A 27,532-nucleotide genomic window follows, 5' to 3' on the forward strand; every position below is an offset into this window, starting at 1 on the left:
TGTTGTAAAAGTTGACCTGAAAGAAAGAGACATAATTTTCATGCTGGTTAAGTAACTTTAAGGAAGGAATAACTCGAAAAGTCAAATAACGACTGTAGATATTTCCCAAGTAGTGAAATAAGAAAACGGGACGTGAATGGAGTGTGAAATGGTTAATATGCTGGCAAATTATATACATTACTGCTTCAAGATAGTGAAGAGAAACTACAGAAACTTGTGAGTCTGGAAAAGTAAGGGTTTAAGAATAATAGGTGAGGTAAAAGCTATTGTTAGAACGCATAGAGAGGCTGTTGAGTCAAGCCTCCCCAATGAAAAGTCAATTTTGATTCTCTAATACCAAGTAAAATTTCGCTGGTGAGATTAACTGTTTGCTTTGTATCTATGTCATAAGAGAGATTAACATCGCGAGAAATGTTGAGATAGTAGTAGAAATGGCAAAAAGATTAGCATTGGTAAAACGATGGATCAGAGTGTCATTTGAATGTTTTATCGTAAGAAAAGTACGGAGGATGACATGAGAGTGAAATAGTACAAAATTCGGAAGTATTATAAAGAAAAAAGGGAGGAAAACTCAGAAGCTGGGTAAAGGGGGAGTGAAAGAGGTAGGGTATTGAAATGAGGCGTAGGGTATTGAAATGTTGTGAAAGAGTCTTTTATATATATCCTATGTTGTGTAAATATATTATGATGTCTTTATATATATATATATATATATATCTATATATATATATTTATATATATATATATATATATATATATAGAATATATATATATATATATATATATATATATATATATATATATATACTATTTATATTATCTATTATATATATATATATATATATATTATATACATATATATATATGTATATATATATATATATATATATATATATATATATATATATATATATATGATATATATATATAATATATATATATATATATATTTTAGATATATATAGTATTTAGTATATACATATATATTATATAGAATGGTATGTGGGTAAGGGTTAAGATAAGCTACTGAAGAGCGTTCAATGAAGTCTCGTCCACGGTTCAGCAGTTAAAATAACAATTTTGTTTTTTCTCTGACTTCCTCTGTTAAGGGGAATGGCGCAATGTTGAACTATTTTTCCTTTATCATTATCATGAGTAACCAAAATAAAAAAAAAATATAAAATCAGGAGAGGGCTATGTTACTAACATTCTAAGTACACACGATTGTTATTTATCTCCAAAGTACTCTCATGTAGAAAAAAAAAAAGACCACCAATCGCTAGTGGACACTGAATGTGAAAGTGGGTGTTGAAATGGTACAATTGAACGCTGTTTAGTTTTTATGGAGATCAACCTGATCTGTGTTTTTAGTTATGGTCCTATATCTTTATATTTTTAATATGTGTATTGAGAGAAGAAAAAAGTTTAAAATTATAATCAAATTGAACAGTTAAAGCACATAAAAATACTTAATTTGACAGAAATTGGTTTCCTTAATTAAAAATAATTATCTATAGGTGTGTCACCTCGGGACTGAGTGACATCAAAACATTGTCTAGTTGGCAGGGTGTAAATCTGCTTATTCTATTCTACGAAGTGTCGTATCAAAATTATGTAGTGTGTCCTCAACGAAGTGATTGAAGCCCTGAGTTGAAATTATGTCGTGGTTAGGAGTGAATCTCAATGAAAGCCTTTCGTCTTTAAAGGGCCAGCTGTCAAATTTAACTAAAGAAGTTTTATCCGAGGATTTTGGGGAAGAAGGTGAGCCAGCCTACCTAAATACCACCTAACCAATCGTACCATGTAACCTTTACGTATCGTCTTTATTTAGGTCTGTAAACCAGTTTTATTATTTTTTGTTCTTAAATTTTGCAGGACCGAGGTTACATATTAGTAGGTAGTAGGTATACCTAGTACCTACCTAGCTACCTACTGAGACTGGGTTCTGTCATACCAGACTAGGCTAACTAGGTTAGGGTAAAAAACCGTAGGGTCCAGAGTGGACCATGTACGATCAGCTTGGACAATCCCAAAAAGAGTACATTATAACGCGTCCTGACATCGGAGATGGGCATCAGTCGCGACTTGTTGGTGAGAAACGGAGCTAAAGACCTCTACTATCCTTTTGAAGTATTTTCTCCAAAGTTAGAAATTAAGGCCAAATTTTAAGATTTAAACAGAGGGTAGTGAAAACGGTGTCAAACGTAGTGCAAATCTCACCAAAACGCGTTCAACATTTTTACTTATATAACTCAAAATATTTAGAAGATTGACGCCATCTTGATATTTACGGAGTCGCTTGTGTCAATAAACTAACCATTTCCTGTGATAAATCCGCACACCACTTGTACCCACAGACGCTGGGGCACTTTCATCACAACAATCGGAAAACTTTCCCTCACCAAGTAAACAACTGTTTTGTAGAAGAAGACGACGAAGCATGCACTTCGATAATTTTTTAAATAAATAGTAAAACATCAATATTTTACATATTTATGATGATTAATTTGAAAATATTCGTTATTGAAAAAGTAACTCGATTCTGACTCAAATTTAAGTAATTATTTTTTGGAATTAGAACGTTCTTTTAAGTCCTGTATTATGACGTCACGACATCTTGACTTTCGTACCTATTGTAAATAATTGCTTTACTCAACTTTCTTGCAGAACAGTTTACCAGTTATTCATGCAATTATCAGCTCTTCATGTAATTGGTATAATCGTAATGCGCATATATATCTGTATTATTTATATACTTTTAGAATATATGAAGATGTTTTACTGCCGGATTATCGCCGTAGTGTGACGCAATCGTTTTCGGTCGCTGGGCCTCTGTTTTGGCACCATAAGAAATTATGGGGCCGAATTTGCAATGACCAGAAAGTCGTTAAAAGAGGAAAGTTAGCATTGAGGGGCATAAGTTTTGATTGAGAAAAATACAAATTTATTCAATAGCTAGCTTATAAAAAATACTTGATTACAAAAAACTTGATTGACAACTAAGCAGCATACCTACTATGGGTTTCAGAGACAGTGCAAGCACGTGTTTGGGCAATACCTATTTCTGTAACGAACACTCGTATCAGAACGAGATTTTGCTATAATGCATTACATACACCCAGTGCCGTAATTTATAAGGGTATCGTGAATCACTAATCGTAAAGAATAACGGCACTAGTCCTTGTACCAAGAGACAAAAACTCCATTATGCAGAAATGGATACGAACACGCGTATAAAGCTCCACCTACCCCCCCCCTCCCCCCCCCCCCCCCCCCCCCCCCCCCCCCCTCCACCGCCACCCCTTCCCTTCTTCGTTCCTTCGCCTTCCTTTCTCTCTCTCTCTGTTGCCATTCGGTATGTGTTGACCCTCCAAACTGGGTATAAGACTACACAAAACGTTGAAATTGGTGAAATTAGGCTATGTATTGGAAGTATATATACATAAATATTAAAGCAATTTTATCATTATTGCATTACTATGACAACTAAAATTCATGGAAACAGTTTATAATAATGAATCGGCGTATGTGTGAAGCCTCCACTAATGTGGCATCGATGATTTTGCCATTCTTAGCATGCAAACATTAAAGGTTACATTTATTTCTGGCATACGGTTATTAAAGAAATTCAAAATACTAATATAGACTGAAATAAATGAAAAGTGCTAGCAAAAACAAAAAAGCAAAAAAAAAAAATGTATATAATTCACTTATTCGTAGTCGTTCCTCTATGGTTTTCGGCAGCCAGATGTACGAAAACATTAGAAACGTTTGATTGTATCTACTTTAGAAATATCTGTAATTTTTCGGTGTAATTTGGTTGCAAAAAAGGGATAATATACATGAATTAAATAAAAAATTTTAAATAACAAAGTAAATTTGAACTAAATAACGAGTAAAGAAAACAATTTAGGGAATAAAACTTTGCAGTTTTGTCTTTGTGGCGCGCACGCTTAGGAACCAGTAACAGCAACTTGTTTAAAGTGCAATGTGGAGTGAACTGAGACCAAAATGTGTATACTAATAACAATCAAATAAGCACTGTGGAGTTTCAGTAGTGATGGCAGTAAGGATAAAAACCACCGATTACAAGGTAAGAATGAATTCAGTTCAAACCATGACCCCGGGAATAAAAAGTTTGTTGTTTTATTGTGCTGATTACAACTGCAATCTTGAGTAAGATCAATAAACATTACATATATACGCTAACATTGTTCAAATGATTGCTGGGAAGGCTGGGAAAGATGATTTTCGTCACTGATCAGAACCTGTACATCCCACGGTAGCTGCCATATTGGATTTCAAAACTGCCTTGAAAACATATTGTACGAAGAGCGTCACATGCTTATTTTAGTTCGTATGGGGCTTTCATATATCACATTATGTTGACGAAACTTCAATCTTTTGAATGGTATGCTTGGAGTTGTAATTGTATTCTTGTTTCACCATTTAAATATCGAGTGAATAAGACCTGTCCACCGTGATAAGGGTTGGTAGTTGCTGGTTTTTCCCCCTAGGTATCTTTGTCATAGAGTGTAGGCTGTTCTTTCCGTTTTTAGGAGTTATTTTATTTTATTTTTAGATTAATAGTCCTTTAACTTCAGGATAGAACCTTTATTAAGAGGCCAATTTGACTAAGTTGTCCCCTGTAGATTTGGTATGGTAGCAGGACTAGATTAGGTAAAATTACCTAAGCCACAATTAGCTTATTTGACAGGCCGTACCCATCTTTTGAAAGGTGATAGCTAGTTAACGTACTTGGACACCTAGGCTACCTATATGCCTTGAAAGTAAGAATCTGAGCAAAATAGGTAATCTGGTAAGATTTGAAGAGGCAGACAGCTCATGGGTTTAGGGGGAACAACCAACTGGACTAGCGGATCCAGTTTTCACTGCGTGTGGATCCACCCTCCAAGAAAGTACTTTAACACGTCCTGACACTGGAGAGGGGCACCAGTCCTGAGTTGTTGGTGGTGAGTGTAAGAGCTCGAGACCTCTACTCTCCTTTCGAAGTAAGTATTTTCTCCAAAGTTAGAAATTAAGATCATAGTTTAAGATTAAACAGAGGTTATTGAAAGGCTGGCTCTACGCAGTGCACACACACCTCCATGACGCTTTCAAAATTTTTACTTACAACTCCGAATATGTAGAAGATTAACTCCATCTCGATGTTTGCGGAGTCACTTGTGTCAATAAATTTCCCATCCCATGTGCTAAATCCACACACCACTTGTACCCATAGACTCTGGGGCACTTTCTTCACAAAAATCGTAAACAATGACACCAACCACAGAAACTACGATTTTTTGGTAGAAGAAGAAGAAGTGTGCACTAGATAATTATTTAGATAAATAGTTAAACGGTCATGAATTGCATAAATTTTTTACTTATTCATGATTCTAGTGAGGTTATCAGAGGAAATGTCCTATATCTATTTATATATAAAATATTTCCAGGCTTCAGCAGTGTATAATATTCCTGTATCAGATTAAAAGATGCCAGACTTATTCTTGGAATCAAAGGAAATTAAATTTAATGAAGACTTAGAAAAGATTTGGGTTTTTTGGGTGATGATAAGGAATACCTCTTCATTTATCATTATGAATCATTATGAAGCATCCTTTAATGAGGCTCTGACATGAATTTCTGAAGCTCTTTGCTCTTAGAGGCAACTGGTGTCTTCCCAGGTTGTTCAGTGGTAGGCCCAAAATTAAAATGTGGCCTTAGAGCACTTATTTGGGCTTATCTCTTTCACCAGCCATTGCTGCAGGAGCTGGAAGGAATGAATAGAAGGAAAAGGTACCATGTTAGGCTACAGACAGCTCATGAGAATTCTTCATATTTTATTCTTTCCTTATGCTCCATCTCACTAAGACATTGATTCCTTGGCTAGAGATCCATCTTCCCTTCCAAGACCATCGATTGTACTTTCACCAGAAAAGCCTATTCTTGGGAAAAATTTTCAAGAGAAGTTTGGTTACTATTAACTGACAGATGATCATCCTCAATTCTACTGGTAAGTCATTGGAATTTGTCAACAAAATCCTGATGACCTACATAATGCTAGGGGAGTAGTTGCTTCACTGGGGAGGGCTTCATTACTGAAAATTCACACCATAGTGACACTTCAGCAAACTCAGTCTTCCAGAAAGGAGATACAAACCTTACAAGCTTCTCCAATATCCTAATAGAATTAGATTTCAGAAGCTTAAGGATTGCAGTTTCCCCTCAGGTGTTTACTCAACTCTTCTCTGTTGCTGTTTTAGTCCACAAGGAGGAGATCAGACTGTTGAGGTACTTGGTTGGTTAGCTAGTAATGGCTTGTCTTTTAAATAATCTCACAAACACCTGAAGGTCGAATTTCAATCTACACTTCTTCAATCTTTTTGTCAGCTTAGAGTTTCTTTTTCTTGAGATAGATGAGAGATTCCTGTTGATGTTACAGGGATAACTATACTCACAAGCACCTTCAGCAAAGTTATGGAGAAGGGTTCTAATCCACTAGTCAACTCTATAAAAGTTGGTGCCTCTTAGCAGATGCATGTTATATTCCCTCCAGTGGTATTTGAAAGAGTAGTAGTCTTCTCAGTTAGACCCAGAAAACTCTCTGCTCCCATTTCTGACTGTGTACCAATACCTGAAGTGGTCGCAGGACATTTGAAACTGCTTTGTAGGGATGCCTGTAACCCATCTAGCCCCATTATCTCTTATTCTTGAATGCCTCGAGAAAGGTATGGGTTGCTTACATCTCCGACCTAGCAGCATCAGGTTGTTGGTCAAGGAATTCCCTGGCCATTTTGTCTGTACAGTTCCATGACCATGTCTTACCTGACAAATAAAGGGGGGACCAGATCTCCAGAAATATGTTGAACAGCAGTATAGATTTTGTCATGGAACATAATGTTGATTCTTATGAATTTTTCACGGAGTTCAAAATTAGTAGTCAACTCTCAAAAAACCAAACCAGATTACACCTGATGTTTGGTTTCTTCATCTCAATGTCTGCAAGGTGTTATGGAAAATGTTGGACATTCCATTGGTGGACCTATTGGGACCTCAACATGAATAACAAGCTGCCAAATCAGGTAGCCTGTAGAAGCAAAGTGTTTATAGTTTCTCTTGGCTTGGCCTGGAAGGTTATTCTTTCATCCCTTCTCACCAAGTCTTAAAAGTACAGTACTGATAAACTTAAGAGGCTCAGAAGCTATGAATTTAACACTGGTGACTCCTCTGTGACCTCACCAGGAGTGGTACTTGGACCTTCCAGCACTCCTGGTAGATAACCTGTGAACCTGTCCACCTTGGGACAAGTAATTGCATCAACCTCCCTTCAGGTCTTTCAACCAAATATTGCACTAGCTCAAACCTCACACCTGGAGGTTGTAGCCCTAGATTTCATTAAGAGAGGAGTTTTGTGCTAGGTAGGCAATGTCATTGCCATTTCAACTAAACTCTCTACCACCAAACTTTACCAGCCTTGTGGAGAATTTATTATGGGTCATTGTCAACAAAGTGATATTGTTTGAGAAGTAGTGGACTTTTTGTTTTAGGAAACATGGAAGTTTTGTGTAGTCAATTAAAAGTTATAGATCAGCCTTGGAACACGTGTTTAAAAGCAAGTGAATTAGGCACATGTGCCAGAGCTTTGAGAGAGAGAGCTATCTCAGAATCCTGATGCCTTGTTTCTGTGATGTGTTTCTTGTTGTGAGAAATTTTTATAGTTCATTTTCTTAACTTTTAGAGACAACATCCCTTAGGAACCTGACCCTCAAGATCATATTCTCTCTATCCTTAGCATCAGCAAGAAACCAAAACATGAGCCATTCCCACTCATTGGCAGGCAACTCCAGTTTGTTATTCCTGTTCCTGTCGTGCTTGTTATAACAAAGATCTTGCCTGTTGCCAAGCCAGTTCTGTAAGAATGCTTGTAGAGAAGATGAAATCTTTTAAGAAAATGAGGTTTGCAGTTTTTTAGCACTGGAAATGTGAAAGTGTGAAAATTCAAAGTGAGTCAGAACACATTTCTTTGGTTGAGAAAGGTGATTCATGATGCATAACACACTTGTGAATCTCAGGCATCCAAGATTAAGTTAGATATCATGGTATTTGGATTATTTCAACATTCTTATCTTCTGTAAGAGGAACATGGAAGCAAAAGTTGTTGTCAGTGTGGCTACATGGAGATCTCCTATGACTTCAGTGAACCTTTACCCAGGAGACCTACCTCATAAATTTCTGGATTTTCATTCCAATGGTCCTGTTTGTGTTTGCTGGCCAAGTACTGTAGTAATACCTCCTGAAAGGAGCACAACTCCTTCATGGTCTTCAACCTCTACTTCATAACTTTAATCCTTATGATTGAATGTAGCTCTGTGGGGATACTTGCAGCTATGCTTTACAGAAGGGGTGAGGATTCATATATTTTGTTCAAGTTTGAAAGGAAAGAGTACATACTAATGTGCCACTAGTCAGTAGCTAGTCCAGCTATATGACTGTATAAGCGTCGAGAACTTTTCCTTCTTGATCACGTTCTTGTACCAATTTGCCTGAGTTGCAAATATTTCATTTCAACAAAAATCATACCCTTCTGAAAAGTCATAAAGGCTGATGTAAATTATTTTTTTTTTATTTGAACCTAGGAATTAAAAAAAAAATTCCTAATAATAAACCCATTACTTTATAACACTGGAATGACTGACAATCAGAGGTGTTGCTGGGGTTCCAAGGTATTTGTCTCAAGAGGTAGAGTGTTCTTTACAATGTGCATCAGTTTATGGTGTTTTCGTTGCAGAATGTTGGTGAACTGACAAGCAGAAATATGTGTGGTCAGGATGAAAATTAGCCCTTTCATTATCATCCTTGTTAAATTTAGAAGCTGAGCCTTTCTTTTCAACATTTGGTTCTTCCAGCAGGTTCCATTTATTTGTCACAGTTTATACTTTTCTTGAATACAGTAATTTGTTACTACAGCTTATGGTTACTTGAGTAGTCATGTGTTATTTTATCACTTTTGTACTGAAATGTCATGTTATTTTAATGTATGTTTTTTAGCATTCTACTGTGCATTGTAAATGTTTTAATTGAATAACCTCTTTTTAGATGATGACACTCAAGTTGTTGTGCCAAAAGACCGAATCAAAGAACTGGAGTCACTGTGTCAGTTACAGAAACATGAGGTAAGTAATGAAAGCAATAGTGTGATAAAAATGACTGTGTAAATATTTTGAGTTTTTATTTTAATCTTGGCTATATCAAGAATTATTTAGTCTAATTCTTAAGACTTTAAAAAGGTCAGTAAAGTATATTACAGAATTTTATAGGGAAGGACATGTGTACACACAGATTATAAATATGTTTCACTAAGTTCACCAAATTTGTAAACAGTGAGCTGGTGAGTTTTGCAAAATGAGCTTTTGAGAATAAAATTTTAGAGATTATTTAAAAATTTAATGAAGTTTCTATTAAGGGATTTTGTATTTTCATACAAACAACAAACCTTTTATTTCATATACGTTACGTTACCAAGTATTTTTAGCTTTTGTTTTGCACGACAGCTTAAATTTTGAAAATCTAGGTAGCATTTCTATTGTTTTTGTGTAGGTGACTAGCCCCACCCACTTTTTGAGAAAGAGAGCAACAAATTAGCAAAGAGCTTCAATTTGTCCCTGTCGGCTGAGGACTGAACATTGGTTGTAAGAAGCAGGTTGTTTTGAATTCTGATCACTGACTGGTTGATAATTTCCCTAATTGGTGAAGCGCTGAATGATCATAATAGGTCCCAGTGCTTGGGCTTGGCCCTGAATTTCATAATACATCCATCCATCCTAATTGGTGAAGTATTTTACCTTTGGTAGCCTTCGGCATGATTTTCTTTTGAGACCTGTTTTTTTTATGAATTAAGACTTATTTCCACTGATCATAGACTTATTTTCACTGAATTAAGACTTATTTTCCTGGTTTGAGATTTGTTAGCACAATAATATGTCAGATTCAAGTTCTGCTAGTATTCGTAAAGCCTCGTATGATTCACATACCATAGGTACTTATTGTAGGGGCAACTGTGTTCAATAGATTTAACTTGTAACAAGTGTAGGGACTGGGATGATAAAAGATGGAAAGTTTTAAAGTTACATTTGACCAAATTAAAAAGGGGCAGGAAAAGAAAGGTGGCTTCTAGAGCCAGAAGTAAGACTTTAACTAGCCAGGAATCTACTCCTAAGGCTACTTTTATTGGTAATATTCCTATTATCTTTTCTCTTGTGTCTGTTAAGTCTCACATCACCAGTCCATTGACTGTACCACCTACTCCTTTGCCTGGCTTCCATGTTCCTGACCCTGATCCCTTAGCCAGTCTTGAATTAAGGTTTGACCAGAAATGTGGTCTAATTGTGAACACTGTGGCCCAATTAAGGGCAACTATTAAGGTCCTCATGGACAATATGAGTGATAGGAATGAAATTGCAGTGTTAGTGGAGGGGTCTTCCCACAGGTAGTCACTCTCCTCAGTCGAGCCTGTTGTTACTTCCCAGGCTGTGACAGACAACCATTGGAAAGGCATCATTTGTCCTCTAGTTTGGAGGCATTCAGTCCTGACAAGAGGCACCAGTGGGGCTTTGTGGAAGAGTCTTGGTCTTTGAAAAGGCATGCAGCAGATGCTGACCACTCTTCTCTGCTGCCCTGTAAGAGGTTCAGAGAACCTAATTGTAGCCCACAGCCTTCCTGCAGCACCTGGGATAGTCCAGAGAGCTTTTTTCCTGAGCGCCCTGTGGTAGAGTGCCAGTACTTAGCTCCTAAGCGTTCTTCCTCTACTCGTAAGCGCCCATCGTCCTTGTCTTAGCATCAGTTGTCTCACAAGTGCCCGCATACCACCTCCAAGTGCCTGGCGCCAACTACTGACCTTTCAGTGCCAGCTTCCTGCTGCCCGGCACCACTGTACATGAGAGCTGCAGTTCTTCCTGAGAGCCAGCTGCGACAAGAGAGTTCATCCAGATGCTTTTGTGTTTCCTAGAACTCGGAAGTCAAGATGGACTTGCAATGGTGGAAATCTAAAAGAAGACTTTTGAAAGGAAAGTCTCCCCCCTCTCTGAGCCCTGACCTAGAATTCTACTTAAGACGCATCAGAGCTTTGTTGGGAACTGCACAGCAGCTTCAAGAAATTGAAGGCCATTTGTATTTAGGCCTTCAATCCTTTGCGAAGAGGTTTTCAACAAGACAGTGGCAGTCTACTTGGACAACACCACTGCCCTGCCTTACATCAAGAAGCAAGGAGGGAGTCACCCTTTCTCCCTCTGCAAGCCCAAAGGATCTTCTCTGGACAAAGGAGAATCGAACCAGGATTGTCACTCTATTCTGTCCACTATTCTGTTCTCCAGTCGTGGACCCTCTGACATCAGCGACAGATGCCGTGCTACAGGACTGGTCAAACATGGACCTTTATGCATTCTCACCATTCAGCATGGTCAGGGATAATGACCTTAGTAGCCATAGTATGGCCTCTGAAGGAGTGGTTCCCAGATCTCCTCGAACAACTAGTAAACTTTCTGAAGCTACTTCCACAAAAACCAAGTCTTCTCAGACAGCCTCATTTCAGGCCCTTCCATTGAGGATTATTCACTCTGACACTAATAGGATTCAGACTGCCAGGAAACTCTTTAGAGTTAAAGGCTGTTGCAAGGTGTAGATGTCAATCCTTCAGCAAAGTCTACCAAGCTAAATTGACAGTCTTCTGCAACAAGTGTAGCAGAAGAAATAATGTCTTGTCTTCTCAGATGTCTATACATATTGCAGATTGTGGATTTTCTGCTATTTTTTAGATCCTCTAGAGGCCTGTCTTCCTCTACCATAAGAGGTTGCAGAGCCATGCTGGGCTTTTTTTTGTCACAGAAGTTTGGATCTATCTTCAAACCAGGATCTTTCCGACTTTATTAAATCCTTCAATCCTGAAATGGGTGCCTGGTCCCCATTTTGAGCCTCTTCGTTCAGCAACGGTAAGGGATCTTACTAAGAAGACCCTCTTCCTTCTGGCTTTAGCAAATACTTAGCAGGTCAGTGAGCTTCATGCTATTGATAAAAGGATTAAGTTCTCACAAGGTACGCAGTCTGCTCTTTTACCCTCGGTTTTCTGGCCAAGAACGAGACTCCATCCAAACCCTGGCCACTTTCTTTTACCATTAAGAACTTAGTGGAGATCCTGGGCCCAGAGGAGGAAGAGAGAGCTCTTTGCCCTGTGAGAGCATAAGATACTGCCTGCAAGGTACTGAGAGAATCGGAGGACCTGCCAGTAACCTATGGTACTGTGTTCAAAATCCCTCCCGATCCCTTTCTAAGAATGCCTTGTCATTCATTCTAAGGGACCTTTTTACTGAGGAGCTCATGAGATTGGAACAGTTGCTACCTCATTAGCTTTCAGACATAACTTGTCTCTCTCCTCTATTCTTCAGTCCACATATCGGAGGTGTAATTCAATTTTTGTGACTCATTACTTACGTGAAGTGAAAACTGTGTTTGATAACTGCAGTACCTACCCTGGATCCGTTATTAATGGCTGGCATGGTTTTGGGGGACGAAGCATAGGAGGTATTCCTTCCAGCCTTTTTTCTCTTCGCCTTGCCATGGGGTGTTCGAGTCTTAAGGGAGGCTAGGGGTACCATGTATCTGGAGTACCCACTAGTTTTTTGGTGATGGGTGGTAGTTTTTTATTATTTTGTGTAGGTGACAGTGTTGTCTGGTTTTATTGTGGTACTGTGGCCATGGCAGGGGCAACTGATGTGATTCACCGCACTAAGTAGAGACGCTCCACAGCTATACTGCCATGCCACTACAGGTTAAGTTGAGCACCAACCAGAGGCAGTATCTACCAAGTAAGGAAACAAGCATTGTATCAATGCTAGCAACACTTCTATTTTCAAGTTCATTACCATTACTAATGTTATGGAATAGAATATATCCATGTATCCCACCTCCTGTCAGTGTGGAATTCAAATAAGTAATTACTTAGTAAGTTACGTTTATGAAAATGTTATTTTCATGATAAAATTAACTTTTATATGAACTTACCAAGTAATTACAGAATAGAGCCCTCCCTCCTCCCCTTGCATGGATATAAGGGGACAAACAAGTTGAACCTCTTTGCTAAGTTGTTCCTCTCTTTCCCCTAAAGTGGGCAGGACTAGTCACCTATACAAAAAGAAAAAAAAATACAGAAGCACTACTGCGATTTTCAAAATTTAAGCTGCTGTAAGAGTTGAAACTATAGCTATGTAATTACTTAGTAAGTATATGTGAAACTTAACGTTGTCACAAAAGTAACATTTTTATTAATGCTGTAAATCTTAAAATGATAAAAATCCTGAAGAAGAGAAGTAAGATAACAAAAAAGGGATTTTGACGTAAGGAAAAATCTATTTCTGGGCGATTGGCTCGTGTCGCCAGCGAAATATCCTTTAATCTATTATTTCTAGGGTAAATGTACTAACACATACCAGAGAATAAATAAAATAAAGAAAAAGGTCAGTATAACTGACTCGCTCACCCTCCAGGAGGGTGTCGGTATGAACACTAGGCGAGTGAGACCACAACCACGAGCCAAATGCCAATAGAAATCTCCCACTACCAAATCCCTCCAAGAGGGGAGCCGACCCACAGAGTGAGCAGCTCGTACTACTACTACTCCATCCCATGCTGTCGACTGCTGCGCCTCTGGTGGCCATCCTGAAGTTAGCAGACAATCTTGGGCGAAGGGATGGGTAGGGTGGGATTTCGCTGGCGACACGAGCCAATCGCCCAGAAATAGATTTTTCCTTACGTCAAAATCCCTTTTCTGGGCTCAGCTCGTGTCGCTGCGCGAAATCGTACCAGAGAAATAGCACAAGATTGTAAACAAAAGTAATAAATTAAAATAATCATAGGTCTCAAATAAAATAAAGTAAATATAAAAAAGAATATAATTGCTAAAAAGATACAAATACACAGTGATACAAACTAAAAATATGCTTAAATTACCCTTAATTCTAAACATGTTTCTTAACATAAGGTAATTTACATATGTACAGAGGTAAATTGGCTTACATGTAACAAAATGGTATCTGTGTAAAGGCATGTATCAAAAATATAATAGCAATTAAAACAATCAAATTAACAAAATAACCAACAATGATAATATATAAGGAATGTATATGACTTAATATACAAAACCCGTAACCATTATAAATGAGATGTATCCCCTAGCATAAAAATAAGGGGGTAACATCCATGAGATCAATATGCATAATCATCTGTGAGTGCCTAGCCAAAGTAAAGGGGCACCACTACATTATCAAAAAGCAGCTAAGGCACAAGGTGAATGTAAATGAACACGGTAGGAATAGACGAACTGTTGGGTGAAGCAGGTAGAAAGGAGGACTGAATCTTCTACTACGAATTAACTAGAGTCAGGGGAAACTATGTTTCCCGCTGCTACTGCTGAAAATTTCAGAGCTTCCAAGGACTTAAGGTAATGGCGTTTGAACACTGTCGGCGATTTCCATCCGGTATACTTTTTCAACTCATCGAAGTTCATGTGTTGGAAATAATTAATTGAGGTGGCTACCGCTCTGACATCATGTGCTTTTGGGAAAGAGTCAGGATTGGCTTGTTTAATAAAGTACAGGATTTGTTGCCTGATGCCTTTAATGGATAAAGTTCCACCTTTTTCCCTCTTAAAGAGGGGCCCCGATGAAGATGAGGAGGTCCTGGATAGAAAGGCTCGTAAGGTTGCAACTGGACAAAGGGATACATCTTGTGGAAGAGGTAATACTTTCCAAGGTTCCCACCTCATCAAAGGATCTTCATTTTTCGCCAAAAAGCTACGTTCCGGAGAAAGTAGAACTTCCCCTGTGGGAAGGAATTGAATATGATCCGGATCTCTGGATAAAGCCGACAGTTCTGAAATTCTTGCTCCTGAAGCCAGGCTTAATAAAAATAGGGTTTTCCTTAGGAGCATCATAAACGAGCATGTGTCATTATCGGTTTCGGAAGCCAGTTTTAGAACGTCGTTTAAGAACCATGAAACTGACGTAGGCCTCACAGAAGGCCTAAGTCTAGCACATGCCTTAGGAATAGACGAGAAGTAGGTATCCGTCAAGTCTATGTTAAATCCAAATTGAAATATCTTTTTCAAGGCTGACTTGTTTGTCGTAATCGTGCTAGCTGCTAAACCTTTTTCAAATAAGGATCTGAAGAAGGATATAGCTGAATTAACTGTCATGATTCTGATATCTGACTCTCTCAGGAAGGTTGCTAACTTTTTGACAGCAGCATCATACTGCCTCAAAGTTGAATCCCTTTTATCGGATTCCAAGAAGAGAATATTCTGAGGGTCAATATTCGCATCTCTTTTTGCCGCAAACTTCATGAAATCCATAAAGTTAGGGTTTTGAGAATCCCTGAGGAAGCGAACACAGTCTTCGTTTGTACTGACTGGGAGAGCTTGGGACTGGGGATCCGAAGGGGACGAAGACCCAGTTCCAAAATCAGGGGGTACCAATTGCTCTTCGGCCAGTCTGGGGCTACTAGAGCCACTTGACCCTTGAATGTCCTGAGTTTGTCCAATACTTTCATAAGGAGATTCACTGGAGGGAAGACGTAAATCTTCCCCCAGTTGTTCCAGTCTAGAGCTAGGGCGTCCGTGGCGTAAGCCAGAGGGTCCAGGTTGGGGGCTACATAACACGGTAGTTTGTGGTTCGCTTGGGATGCGAAGAGATCCACCTGAAGCCCTGGGACTCTTTGAAGGATCCATTGGAACGAACTGTCGTCTAGTGACCATTCCGACTCTAGGGGTACTGATCGGGATAGGGCGTCTGCTATGACGTTTCTGACTCCAGCTATGTGGGTGGAGGAAAGATGCCAACTGAATTTGTCTGCCAGGGAGAAGATGGCTATCATGACGTGATTTAGATGACGTGACTGGAGCCTCCTCTGTTTATGCAATGTACTACCACTGCGCTGTCCAGGACTAGCTTTATGTGGGAGTACTTCGGTGGGAGTAATCTTTTCAGAGTCAAGAATACTGCCATCGCCTCCAGTACGTTTATATGGAACTGACGGAACTGAGGTGACCAAATCCCTTGAACCTTTTTGACTTGGGAGTACCCTCCCCAGCCGCTTAAGGACGCGTCTGTGTGGATGGTGATCCCTGGTGGAGGGAACTGAAGGGGTACTGACACTGATAGATTCTTGACTTTTGCCCACGGTCGAAGCCGATTCTTTAGAATCAGAGGCACTGAGGATAGCTTGTCCCTGGACCTGACATTTGCTCGTGAGCGCCAGATCCTGGTTAGGTCTTTCAGTTTGGCTTTCATCAAGATGTTCGTTACTGATGCAAACTGGAGAGAGCCGAGGATCCTTTCTTGAGCTCTCCTGGATGCTAGTTTGTGATTCAGAAATTGCTTGACTGACTTCGCTATTTCTCTCCTTTTGGTAGATGGAATCGACAGAGTGTGTGAGGATAGATTCCATTGAATGCCTAGCCACTGAAAGTTTGACTCTGGAGTGAGTCTCGACTTGGATTTGTTTATCTTGAATCCTAGATATTCTAGGAACTGGATCACTTTCAGTGTGGCCTTGTTGCATTCTTCGACTGATGGGGCCCAGATCAACCAATCGTCGAGATACGCCACTACCATAATCCCTTGCGCTCTGAGCTGTTGCACTACTACTTCCGCTAGTTTCGTGAACACCCTGGGTGCCACGTTGAGCCCGAATGGAACTACCTTGAAGGAGAATGTCTGGTCTCCTATCTTGAATCCCAGATATGGACGGAAGTGTCTTGCAATAGGGATATGATAGTAGGCGTCTGTAAGATCGATAGAGGTGGTGACGGCCCCACGGGGAAGTAAGGTCCGCACCTGTGAGATCGTGAGCATCTTGAACTTGTCGCAGCGGATGGCTAAGTTTAAGCGGGACAAGTCTAAGATTACCCTTCTTTTGTTTGAGCCTTTCTTTGGCACGCTGAACAAGCGACCTTGAAATTTTAACCTCTTGACTTTGGCTATAGCTCCTTTCTGAAGGAGGTCCTCTGCGTACTCTGTCAATTCTTTGGAAGGAAGTTGACGGAAAGGTCTGGCTGGAGGTGGGTTCGTCAACCAGCTCCAACCCAGCCCTTTTGACACTATGCTCTGAGCCCACTGGCTGAAGTTCCACCGGTGGCGAAAGTGAAACAGCCTCCCTCCTACTGAAGTTCTTCATTGGTTCTTGTAACCACCTCGGCCTCCTCTGAAGTGCTTTCCCCTATTGAAGGGGTCTCCCGATCCTCTCCCACGAAAGGACCGCTTACCTCTGCCTCCCTTGCCCGAGCGGTCATACTTCTGAGAAGCTTGACTCTCGAAGGCTTGATTGTAAGCTGGAGAGATGGCGTATGAGGTGGAGGGTTGAGGCTGAGGGGATATCACATAAATAGGTTGTGATTGACCTTTAGACGTGGAGGGTTGGGCTGTCTGCACTAACGGCACAGCTGGAACTTGCTGAGGGAAGCGCGGTTGCTTCTTTTGGTAAGGTTGGAAACGTCTGGGTTTCCTTTGTCCCTTACCTTTAGGTGTCAGGTCTTGCCTTCTCCTAGCCGTAAGACCCCAACGGTCTTTAAGGCTCTGGTTCAACCTCGTAGCCTCTGCCTGTACTTCCTTAACCATGGCCTCTGGGAAGAGATCTGCGCCCCAGATGTTAGAAGAGAGTAACCTATTCGGTTCATGTCGAATGGTTGCCTCTAGCAGGACATGCTTCCTACAATTCGTTCTAGCAGTGGCAAACTCGAACATATCTGACTGCACCGTTTGAGTCAGGGCTTTGGTCATAAGCTTAAAAATTGGTTCTGAACCATAAGCCATGGTTGCTACCTCAGACATAGCCATCGAGTTGATTGATCTGGCTAGTCGTGATTTTGAGTCAAATTCAGCCTGAATAAGACTATCTGGGAGCCTGGGTAGCTTTTCACCAAACTGCTCCATAGCACAGTCAGGTTTGAGTTTGCCAGCTGAGAATGTATTTGGCAAGTCTTCCCACAATTCTCCGATTGAAGGGAGCAATGGAGATGTGGGATCTGCTTCTTTCAACTGAGGCATGGGTTCCCCCTTCTGAGCTGCTGAGATGGTCGACCTTGCTATCTTGGTTAGGAACGGGAGCGGGGTACTCTCATCCATTGTGAAAATGGTAAAGGGACTTTTAAATGGTTGTACCTTGGTGTTCGAACAATCCATGTCCTCTAAACATCTGAGCCATTCTCGCTGAGCCTGGTCTCGAGAATAGAGGACTGTCTCCTTTGGTACCCTATCGTCCCGAACCATAGCCGAAGGCGTGAGCCTTGCGTAGCCTATCAAAAGGCGGCTGTAGGCCTTCCGGGTAGAACTCGAAGTCCTCTATTCTTCGAGTTCCGAACTCCGGTATGGAGATGAGACCATCCTGGAAGGGGGCGTATGACGCTACTCTCCAAGGATTGTTCATGGAGAAAGCGGGCAGCGAGTCATACGGGGGAAGCTGAGATCCACTAGTGTTGGAGGTTGAGGGAGAGGCTAGAGGAGCTTCTCTTAGGCCGGCTATAATAGAATCCTGAGAAGTGATCCTGTCCGATAGGCGAGATATCATTTGTTCCATACTACTCTTAAGGGATCCCACTAGATCGCCCACCTGTTGCAACAGGCCAGCATTGGAGTCCAAAGCCGGAGCTGCTGCGGAGGTGGAGGGTAGGCTCTGAATAGGAACCAAAGGTAGCGGAACTGGTGATACTGCCGGGGTGCGAGATCTCTCCTTGGGTTTACTTTTCGAGGACTTAGAGCCGGAGCTAGACCCTTTAGACCTGTCTGGGCCGGGATTACGAGCCGGAGACTTACGCGAGGAAGAAGACGAGGACGTCTTCTTCGAAGACGATGACGTCTTAGTCAAGGTCATTACTTTAGACTTGATCTTAGGTCTAACCGAAGCCTCAGGAGGAGTATACAATTCATCAGCCGTAAAGCCTTGGAAGGATGGAGAGGTTGCAGGAGTAGAAGAGACAGTCAGACTCAAGGGAGACCCTTGGGTACCTGCATTACTTACCTCGACCAACAGGTCGTCTATACCTACCATAGGTTCAACATTAATATCCAGGGTAGCGACATCCGTGGAGATATCCTGGTCTTGTTCAGTTAAGGAGGCCGCCAGCTGTTGTTGGATGAAGGCAATAGAAGGGTCCGCCTCTACCGGGTCGACGTACCCTGTCGCCTTGCCTCCGGGAAAGATGAGCAATGCCAATCGCTTCTCAAGTATGTAGGGCTGACCCTTGGCGGCGTTCTTGCCAAAACCTCCGACCCAGGCCCGCAGGGTAGCCAGTGCTGTATCCCTTACTGCCGGAGCCTGTAAGAGAGGGCGTATTTTAGACTTAAGAATCACTTAAAACTAAAACTTAGAGTATAACTTAAACTAGATGCCTTAAGTTAATAAATGATGAAAACTTAAGTACTAAAAGAAGCGAAGCAGCTACTGGAGGTGGAATACTTACGCCTTCCAAAAGCTGGCTCACCAGATCGTAACATATGGTACACGTTTCATGGTACCAGACCTGGATGTCCCCGTGCGGAGTCGCGCATGGAGCATGGGACCGGCAAACTTCGTGTCCACAGGGGTCCTGAAGTGTAGCGGAACATCCCGGATGCTCACAGTTGGTGGCCTGTAAGTGGGAAGACACATGAGTATCTTAAAGGGATATCACTTACAGACTAAAGGGCAAAAGAACTCCGTTACATGCCGGAGCTTGGAAAAAAATTGGGCATAACCCCTCCCTGCATTGCCTGAATAGGCTATAATCCCGGAGAGATCCGGTAAAATATGAAAGGGAGGGGGGGGATGGTTTAAGATACTTAAGATAAACTTAAAAATAACTTAAACCTAAGCACAAGCGAACCGGACTAGGTCCAGTTGAAGCGGAGTGTAGTAACTCAGCTAACGGTAAGGTTAGTAGAGACCTGCTGTATGCACCGATCCAACTATGGTTGGACTATCTCCTTCCGCTGGATACCAGGACTCCGATAGGGAGGAGCTCTAGTAAGGAGGGAAGGGCGAGAGGACATACATGCTCGAGCTAACCCGGAGCGACAAGGCAGTAACGGAGGGGGGGGAAGGCCAGGGCCCCCCCACAACGTACCACCCGGCCGGACCGAGAAGCGGAGAGGTCGGAACCAGTCTGGGTCTGTCCGACTCCCTAGCCCCTCCGGTGGAGGGGAGAGGGGGAGGCAGGCTCGGGTATGTGAGGCGAGCAAGGACAGACCGACCCACCCCCGCCCGACTCTATGGGAGAGCGGGGTAGGGGGAGAGGGGACTGGGCAGGCGTCTGGCTGACCCGTGATCACGCAGTGACCACGAGGCGGTAAACTGGGATACGGTAACCCAACCTAGGCCAACCAACTGATCAGAGAGAAGCTATCGGGAAGCAACCTGAACTGAAAAGCGGTAGCATATAGGCCCATAGGGCTAAAACCAACTGATCAGAGAGAAGCTATGTGGAAGCAACCGAACTGATCAGCGGTAGAATAGGCTCTGCGAGCCGGGACCTAGGCTAAGCCAGACGCCAAACTAACCTAAAAATGACAAAATACACATATAAATAAAATAAAAATGAAAGAAAGAAGGTAAAATAGCAGGAGAAAAAATCCAGGAGTGTACGACTAACCCGAAGGCAAGTCTACCACTCAAAGCTAGTCAGGGGCCGATACTAAGAACCCAGACTAGGGTCTGGATAGAAAAAGCCTACATAAGGTGATAAACATGCATGCATGACAACCTGAGTAGACCTTAAATAACGCGGATAATCAAAATAGAGCGTAAATGAAAGGGGGATGTTCTAGGTATGGAAGACCAAGAACGAACCCATCACGCGGCAGGACCATGCCGCCATGCTTCCGACCCCGAGAACGTATTTATACCTAAAAAACGGCAAATACTGTCTCAGGGACGGAAAAAACCAAATAACCGTAAATACTGAGTACTTAACTTAGCTGCTGCAATAGCTGCACGCTCCATTATCGAAAATCCGAAGAAAGGGCACAAAATACACAGAGAGAAAAATAGCACTTGTGACTCGTGCGAGCTAACTGAAAAGGATGTCCACCAGAGGCGCAGCAGTCGACAGCATGGGATGGAGTAGTAGTAGTACGAGCTGCTCACTCTGTGGGTCGGCTCCCCTCTTGGAGGGATTTGATAGTGGGAGATTTCTATTGGCATTTGGCTCGTGGTTGTGGTCTCACTCGCCTAGTGTTCATACCGACACCCTCCTGGAGGGTGAGCGAGTCAGTTATACTGACCTTTTTCTTTATTTTATTTATTCTCTGGTATGTGTTAGTACATTTACCCTAGAAATAATAGATTAAAGGATATTTCGCGCAGCGACACGAGCTGAGCCCAGAAATAAAAATTTTGTGAGTGTAGTACTTCCATTTTTTCTCATTTCTTTCAACTTACAGTGATAAGAAATGGCATGAAGAGAGCTCTTGGTTGCAGTTGGTGTCAGTTACTTAGGTATTGGTGGATGATGTGCAATTTGCTCCTGATTGTTTTTTTAACTTTTCATAGCTTAAGAAGCTTTAGCCTCTTTGCCAGTGCCAAAGTTCAGATCTATTCAATTCCCATTATTCCCACTGCAATTTCCCAATTATTGTGTGCCTGAGTCCAGAAAGATTCATCGTCATATTTCCCAAGAAGTTCAAAGCTTGTTCATTTAAACCTAAGAAAATATTTTTATTTATTTATTTTTTTGCTCATCCAAATATCCTTGATGTCTCCTGCTTTGTCTGTGCATTTAATTCCATGTCCTAACCCAGTGAATAAGTGTCAGAAGCCAGTAAGCTGTTATTTTGATTGGCTATGCTCTCATACTTCTCCACCTGGTTTCAAGTCCTTTTAACTAGATAGACTGCTAGAACTAACTGTAAGGCTGTTGCATATAGCGGGATTTATCAGGCTCTGTCCTTCTTTTTTAAAGTCAGACAACCTTTTTGATTCCAAGATCCTATCATTTTGATATTCCCTTGACTAACCAAACAAAAACTTCTTTCAGTTTTCTTCTGCAGATTGAAAAAGAAACCCACAAAATTACTGTGTATAATGTGTTTACTTATAAGTATTTACATTTTATTTTACTCAACACTTGAGTACCTTTAGGCTCTATTTGTGGGCCTTTTAACCAATGCGTCTCTAGAAAAAGGGCCACAGATAGGGCCTGAAAGTACTCGAATGTTGAGTAAAATAAAATGTAAATACTTATAAGTAAACATGTTATACACAGTAATTTTGTGGGTTTCTTTTTCAATTCCCTTGACTCTTGGCTTACCGTAGAACATGATAAAGTTTTCTCTTCTGTCACATCCTATCAAAGGCCTTTTGTTTGCCAACCCCCTTCCTTCTGTGTCACCCATTGTACAAATCTCCTACGGCTTTCCCTGTTCCTGCAGTTCCTCTTATTCTAACCAGTAAAGGATAGGCATTGGTCTTAATTTTTCCAGATTTCCCAAAGTCTGGGAGAAAAGGAAATTGTCAATGGTGCGTCAATGGTGCAGTTTACTGATTCATATCATGGCCAAAAGTTCTGGCAGACCTCTCTCACTACCTTCCATAAACCTGTTATTCATTGACACCTTGAAGGATGATAAGTGCGTGAATGCTAGGCTTCTAGGTTTCAGGCCTTTAGTCCCAAGAAGACTGTGAGATACACATCAGTCTCTTAGAACTGAAAGCAATGGAAAATAATGAAAGGTATTGGGCAGGTGTCTTCATAATTATTCACAGCATGGCCAATTTTTTAAATAATGTAGAAGGCTTGCATGTATTTATAAAACATAGAAAATGTGATGTCAAATTTTGTATTGTGGTATTTTCCATGCATATAAATTAATTATTCAGGGTACATATGTGATTTACATAGATTCCTATCCTGTGTACAGAAGAAGATATAGCATAGCTATAATAACAACAATAATGCAAAGTGCTAGCAGTTTTCTCCATAGGGTGTAGGTGGGCAGCAGAATATGTCTTATGGTCTTGAATTTAGTTTTTACCATTTGCGTTCATGATCTCTACAGATACTGTAAGTTTATGACTTGTTTCAATTACAGTTAGAAGAATGTAAAAGAGCAAGAGCTGAAGTCGAGGAAAGGCTGCATGCTGCTGATATTCATGCTGCTCACCAAAATAAACTTCTTCGACAGCAGCTGCAAGAATCTGAGGTATGTGTGGTTTTGTTTTTGCTGCTGTTGTTTGTGTAGATGGTTTTTTTTTTTTTTTTTTGTTGTTTTTTTTTTTTTTTTTTTTTTTTTTTTTTTTTTTGTTAAAGCTCCTTTACTCCAAAACATTGGTAATTTTAAAGAATGAGACATGGTTTCTAAGCCCTTTTTAGTGATTTTTTTATTTTTTTATTTTTAGAATTTCAGAAGGAGGTAGGAATTACAGAAAAACTATACCGATACAGTATAGTACATAATATAAAATTCCTTGCCTTTATTTAATCAGGTTTGGGAAAGCATTACAAAGCAGGATCTATGGATAAAGATAAGATTTAAAAGAAAGATTGGAGGATTTTGTAGATTTCAGCCAACATCTCCAAAGAGAGATTTAGAGATATATTTAGAGTAGCACACAAACCTAGAGAAAGAGCTTGATGAAAAGTTACAAGATAACTTTTTAAAATGTATTGGAGAACAGTCTTAAAAATGCAGAATAATGTCGTTCCATTGAAAGTCTGTGACCATGTCTTCTGGGTTTACTTTTCCCATAGTGTAACTTATTCTATTGCTTGTATTTTCATGAGTGGAATAGGTTTACTGTTCTCATGGTTAGGAGATAATAATAGCTTAGTATTTATAAACTCTATTTCATAGCACATAATTGTAAATTTTTGCTTTCGAAACAATTAAAATGAAATAATTGTGAATCCTGATGAACATCCTCTTCTATGAAATGGGCAGTGATTAAATCAGATTATTGGTACTTAAGCTTTTAGCTGAAACTGAAATGGTATTTCATATACTACTATGTAGGCTGATCTGTGGAAATGGAATGAGGAAACAAAGTCTGATGATTTGGAACTGGAAGCTATAGCTTAGGTAACAAATAAAGGTGATGTGACTGAAAGTGCTAACTGATGAGAGATTGCACTTATGTCAGTTGTATGAAAAATATTCTGTGTGCCTTTTCTCAGTAGGCTGGAGAAAGGAAAAGATGAAAAGCTTAGAGATGAACAAGATGGTTTTAAAAAAAAAAGCAGGTGTTACCCACAAAAAATCTCTGTATTAAGACATTGCAGCAATGTATGGAATTGAAAACACCCCATCCGGTGGCTTTTGTTGATTAAGAGGAGGCATTTGGTAGCATCCACAGACTATTGTTGTGGAAAGTCTTCCATCACTGTGTCATTCCTGTTAGATATGTAAAGCTGATTGAAATTATATCTCAGTCAGTGGGGGTATGGACAGTGGTTTAGATGTATTTGAACTTGTGTGACATAGTTTCAGGTGCCTTAAATTTTGTGTACGTTTGAGAGTTATATTCCCTTGAGCTGTCTGCATTCCCTGACAGAGGAGTTGGTGTAGGTAGGGTACATATATAATTAGGGCCCCAAAAGTCATCAACATGATGAGACTGAAACACAGGTGACAGAGCTAACATCTGACAACTGTAAAATTTAAGATAATATACACTAGGTGCCATTGACACATAAGGCAGTTGTATAAGATAAACCCCTAAAGCAGACTTAGGCAAACCGATGAACAGAAACAAGTGGTTGTAAAGTAAATAATGACTTCCCATGCATGACATCAAACAACTGTACAGGCAACCAAGCTTGTCAGGGGACCATACCAGCACCAGCGGTGCAAACATTATATCAGGCAACTGCAAAGCACTAAGCAACTATTCTGCAAGCACAACTTGACATTTTATTATGTGAAATTTGCAGAAAGTTGCTGTATACATCTTAATATATATTTGGTGTGTTAGTCATGTCACTTACTTCCTACCCCACTGCCATTTTATAGAAATATTACTCAACTTACACCTATTTTTCATCCAATAGGATGAAATTTCTTTCGACCTTGCTTGAACAGTTCTATGAAGTTTGGTGTCTGCTGAGACCTAAAAAAGAGCATTTTATCCTTACATTGCTTATTTTTCAACCCAGACTTCATAATCCATCATCCACAGGTGATTTGGTGACATAAACAAAATATAAAAGTTTCTCTGAAGCCTAACAGATTTTTTTATAAGTAAGGCCGTAGTTGCTATATTTTGTACATCATGAAGGATTGAGTATGATAATTTATATACTGTATTCTCATAGTTGATTTAAAATTATAATGAATTTTTATCCCAGCATTACATTAAGAGGGATGTCAAGAAAGGTTCAGCATGGAATATAAACACAATTTTTTTTCCATTTCCTATGGAGGTGGTGTTGAGATGAATTGATAATTCAACTCTGTTTAAGTGGTTGAAGCTATTGTAATTCCCATTCAACTGAAAGATGAGCATAAGGTAGCTTTGTCCTTTTAATAGGGACATTCATTTCCCCTTTTGTTTTGAACAGTCTTTTTCTCTCATTTTTTTTTTATTTCTTAGAATCAGTTGAAGAGTCTGAAAGAAAAAAGCTCAGAGTGGGGATGGGAGGCTGCTGACATCTCCAACCATACTGTGAACCATAACAGATCACAAAATCACGAGTGGGCAGATGGTCTACAGGGCCTCAACTATAACAATCCACATGATCCTGTATCTGGTGCACTTGAAGTGCAAAATCAGCAGGTGTGTTTTCCTTTATTTTTTTAAGCAAATTATATAGATTTTACATGAATTCTTTTCATTTGCTAGTATTTTAAGACATTTGTAATTTAGTGAAAGGGTTAAAATATCTTTGTGATTAGATGCCAGCTCCTTGAAGTCAGAATGTTCAGAGACCACTTAGTGTAATATATTGCCAAATTCTGCCATAAAACAGTATTTTTTGTTCATGAAACTTACCTGTCAGATATATATATAGCTGTATTCTCTGAAGTCCGACAGAATTTCTAAAACTTACGACACACGTAGTGGGAGTTAGGGTGGTTAGTACCCATTCCCGCCGCTGGGAGGCGGGTATCAGGAACCATTCCCATTTTCTATCAGATTTCTTCTGTCGCCGGTGTCGTAAACACCTGTTTACACACCTCCGCCTCAGGATTTTGGAAAACTTTTCATATTGCTTGAGTATCCTCTTGACTTTTTGGTTTCATACAATCAACTTACCTGTCAGATATATACATAGCTAAGACTCCGTCGTCCCCGACAGAAATTCAAATTTCGCGCCACTCGCTACAGGTAGGTCAGGTGATCTACCTGCCTGCCCTGGGCGGCAGGACTAGGAACCATCCCCGTTTTCTATCATATTTTCTCTGTCGCCGGTGGTATCAACATTGTTGTTATTACCTCCTGACTTAGATTCATTTTTCAACCTTTGATCAACGTTTTTCGGCTTTTTGGTGACGTATTTGGATCGTGTTTTGGCATTCGCTACTGTGGACTGTTTTTGGAATAACTCTTTTGGATTTCTCTCAGTATGTCTGATTCTAATGTGAGTGTGAGAATGTGTGTGAATGTAGGCTGCAGGGTGAGGATACCGAAAGCTTCGGTTGATCCTACACTGTATGCCGTAAATGTAGGGGGGTTCAGTGTTCTGCTATTAAACACTTGTAAGGAATGCGAGGGTTTGAATGCAGAGAGTGGAAGACTTTGACTTCTTATTTGAAGAAGTTAGAGAGGGATAGAGTTAGACGACTGAAAGGTGTGAGTACAAGGCCTATTGAGCCTTTCACGGATAATTCTAACCCTACTGATGTAGATTCTCCCTATAGATCTCATTCTCAGAGTGTTTTTTCGGATTCGGCATCGGAAATCGCCAATCTGAAAGCGACTATTAGAGACATGAAGTCCAAGATGGCTGACTCGAAAGGTAAGGCTAGTGATAGTGAACATTTTAGTGAAGTGAGTTCTATCAGTGTTGTGGAGGGGGCGTTTGATCGTCCCTGCGGCGCTCCCAGGCCTAGACCTCTTCCAAGCTCACATGCCCAGAGAGAAGGAAAGTCGAAAGCCTTAAGGGGTCGTGGGGAATCCCCAACGGTCAGACGTCCCTTCAGCTAGCTCTGCTTCATGGCAGCCAGCTCAAGGGCGCTATAGGAAAAGCGTCCTTCGCGAGTGTTTCTCGTCCTCTCCCTCTCCCTCACCTAAACGAGGGTGGAAGGAGTCGAACTTATCGAGACCGCTGAAGCGTCATATGAAGCAAGACATTGATTCGAGCCCAGAGCGCTTCTCGGATGACGCCCCGTCTGCTATTAAGAAAGCGAAGGTGGCGTCAGCGTCACCTGACGCTTACGAGGAAGTACCCCATCAGGCTTCTTCCCCGAGTGATGACGAGAGACGTCATGCACTAGACGTGGGAGAAGCGTCAAGAAAGATCATTATGGCGGTTCAGGAACAACTGTCATCTCTTGTGGAGTTTTAGCGCCCGTACGGA

The 27,532-nt window shown here is 40.6% G+C and overlaps 1 protein-coding gene across 1 annotated transcript in view; it reads left to right on the forward strand.

Annotated features, from left to right (window-relative positions):
• The first annotated feature begins 1,533 nt into the window (after positions 1 to 1,533).
• The window catches only part of LOC135216771 (thyroid receptor-interacting protein 11-like), a 238,047-nt gene continuing 212,048 nt past the window's right edge, over positions 1,534 to 27,532 (forward strand). The window contains exons 1-4 of the mRNA XM_064252246.1: positions 1,534 to 1,761; positions 9,100 to 9,176; positions 23,109 to 23,219; positions 25,606 to 25,788. Of these exons, the coding sequence (XP_064108316.1) occupies positions 1,659 to 1,761; positions 9,100 to 9,176; positions 23,109 to 23,219; positions 25,606 to 25,788 (474 nt within the window). The 5' untranslated portion in view covers positions 1,534 to 1,658. The remainder of the gene's footprint in view (positions 1,762 to 9,099; positions 9,177 to 23,108; positions 23,220 to 25,605; positions 25,789 to 27,532) is intronic.

This window comes from Macrobrachium nipponense, chromosome 6 (genome assembly GCF_015104395.2).
Source record: "Macrobrachium nipponense isolate FS-2020 chromosome 6, ASM1510439v2, whole genome shotgun sequence".
NCBI classification, from domain to species: domain Eukaryota; kingdom Metazoa; phylum Arthropoda; class Malacostraca; order Decapoda; family Palaemonidae; genus Macrobrachium; species Macrobrachium nipponense.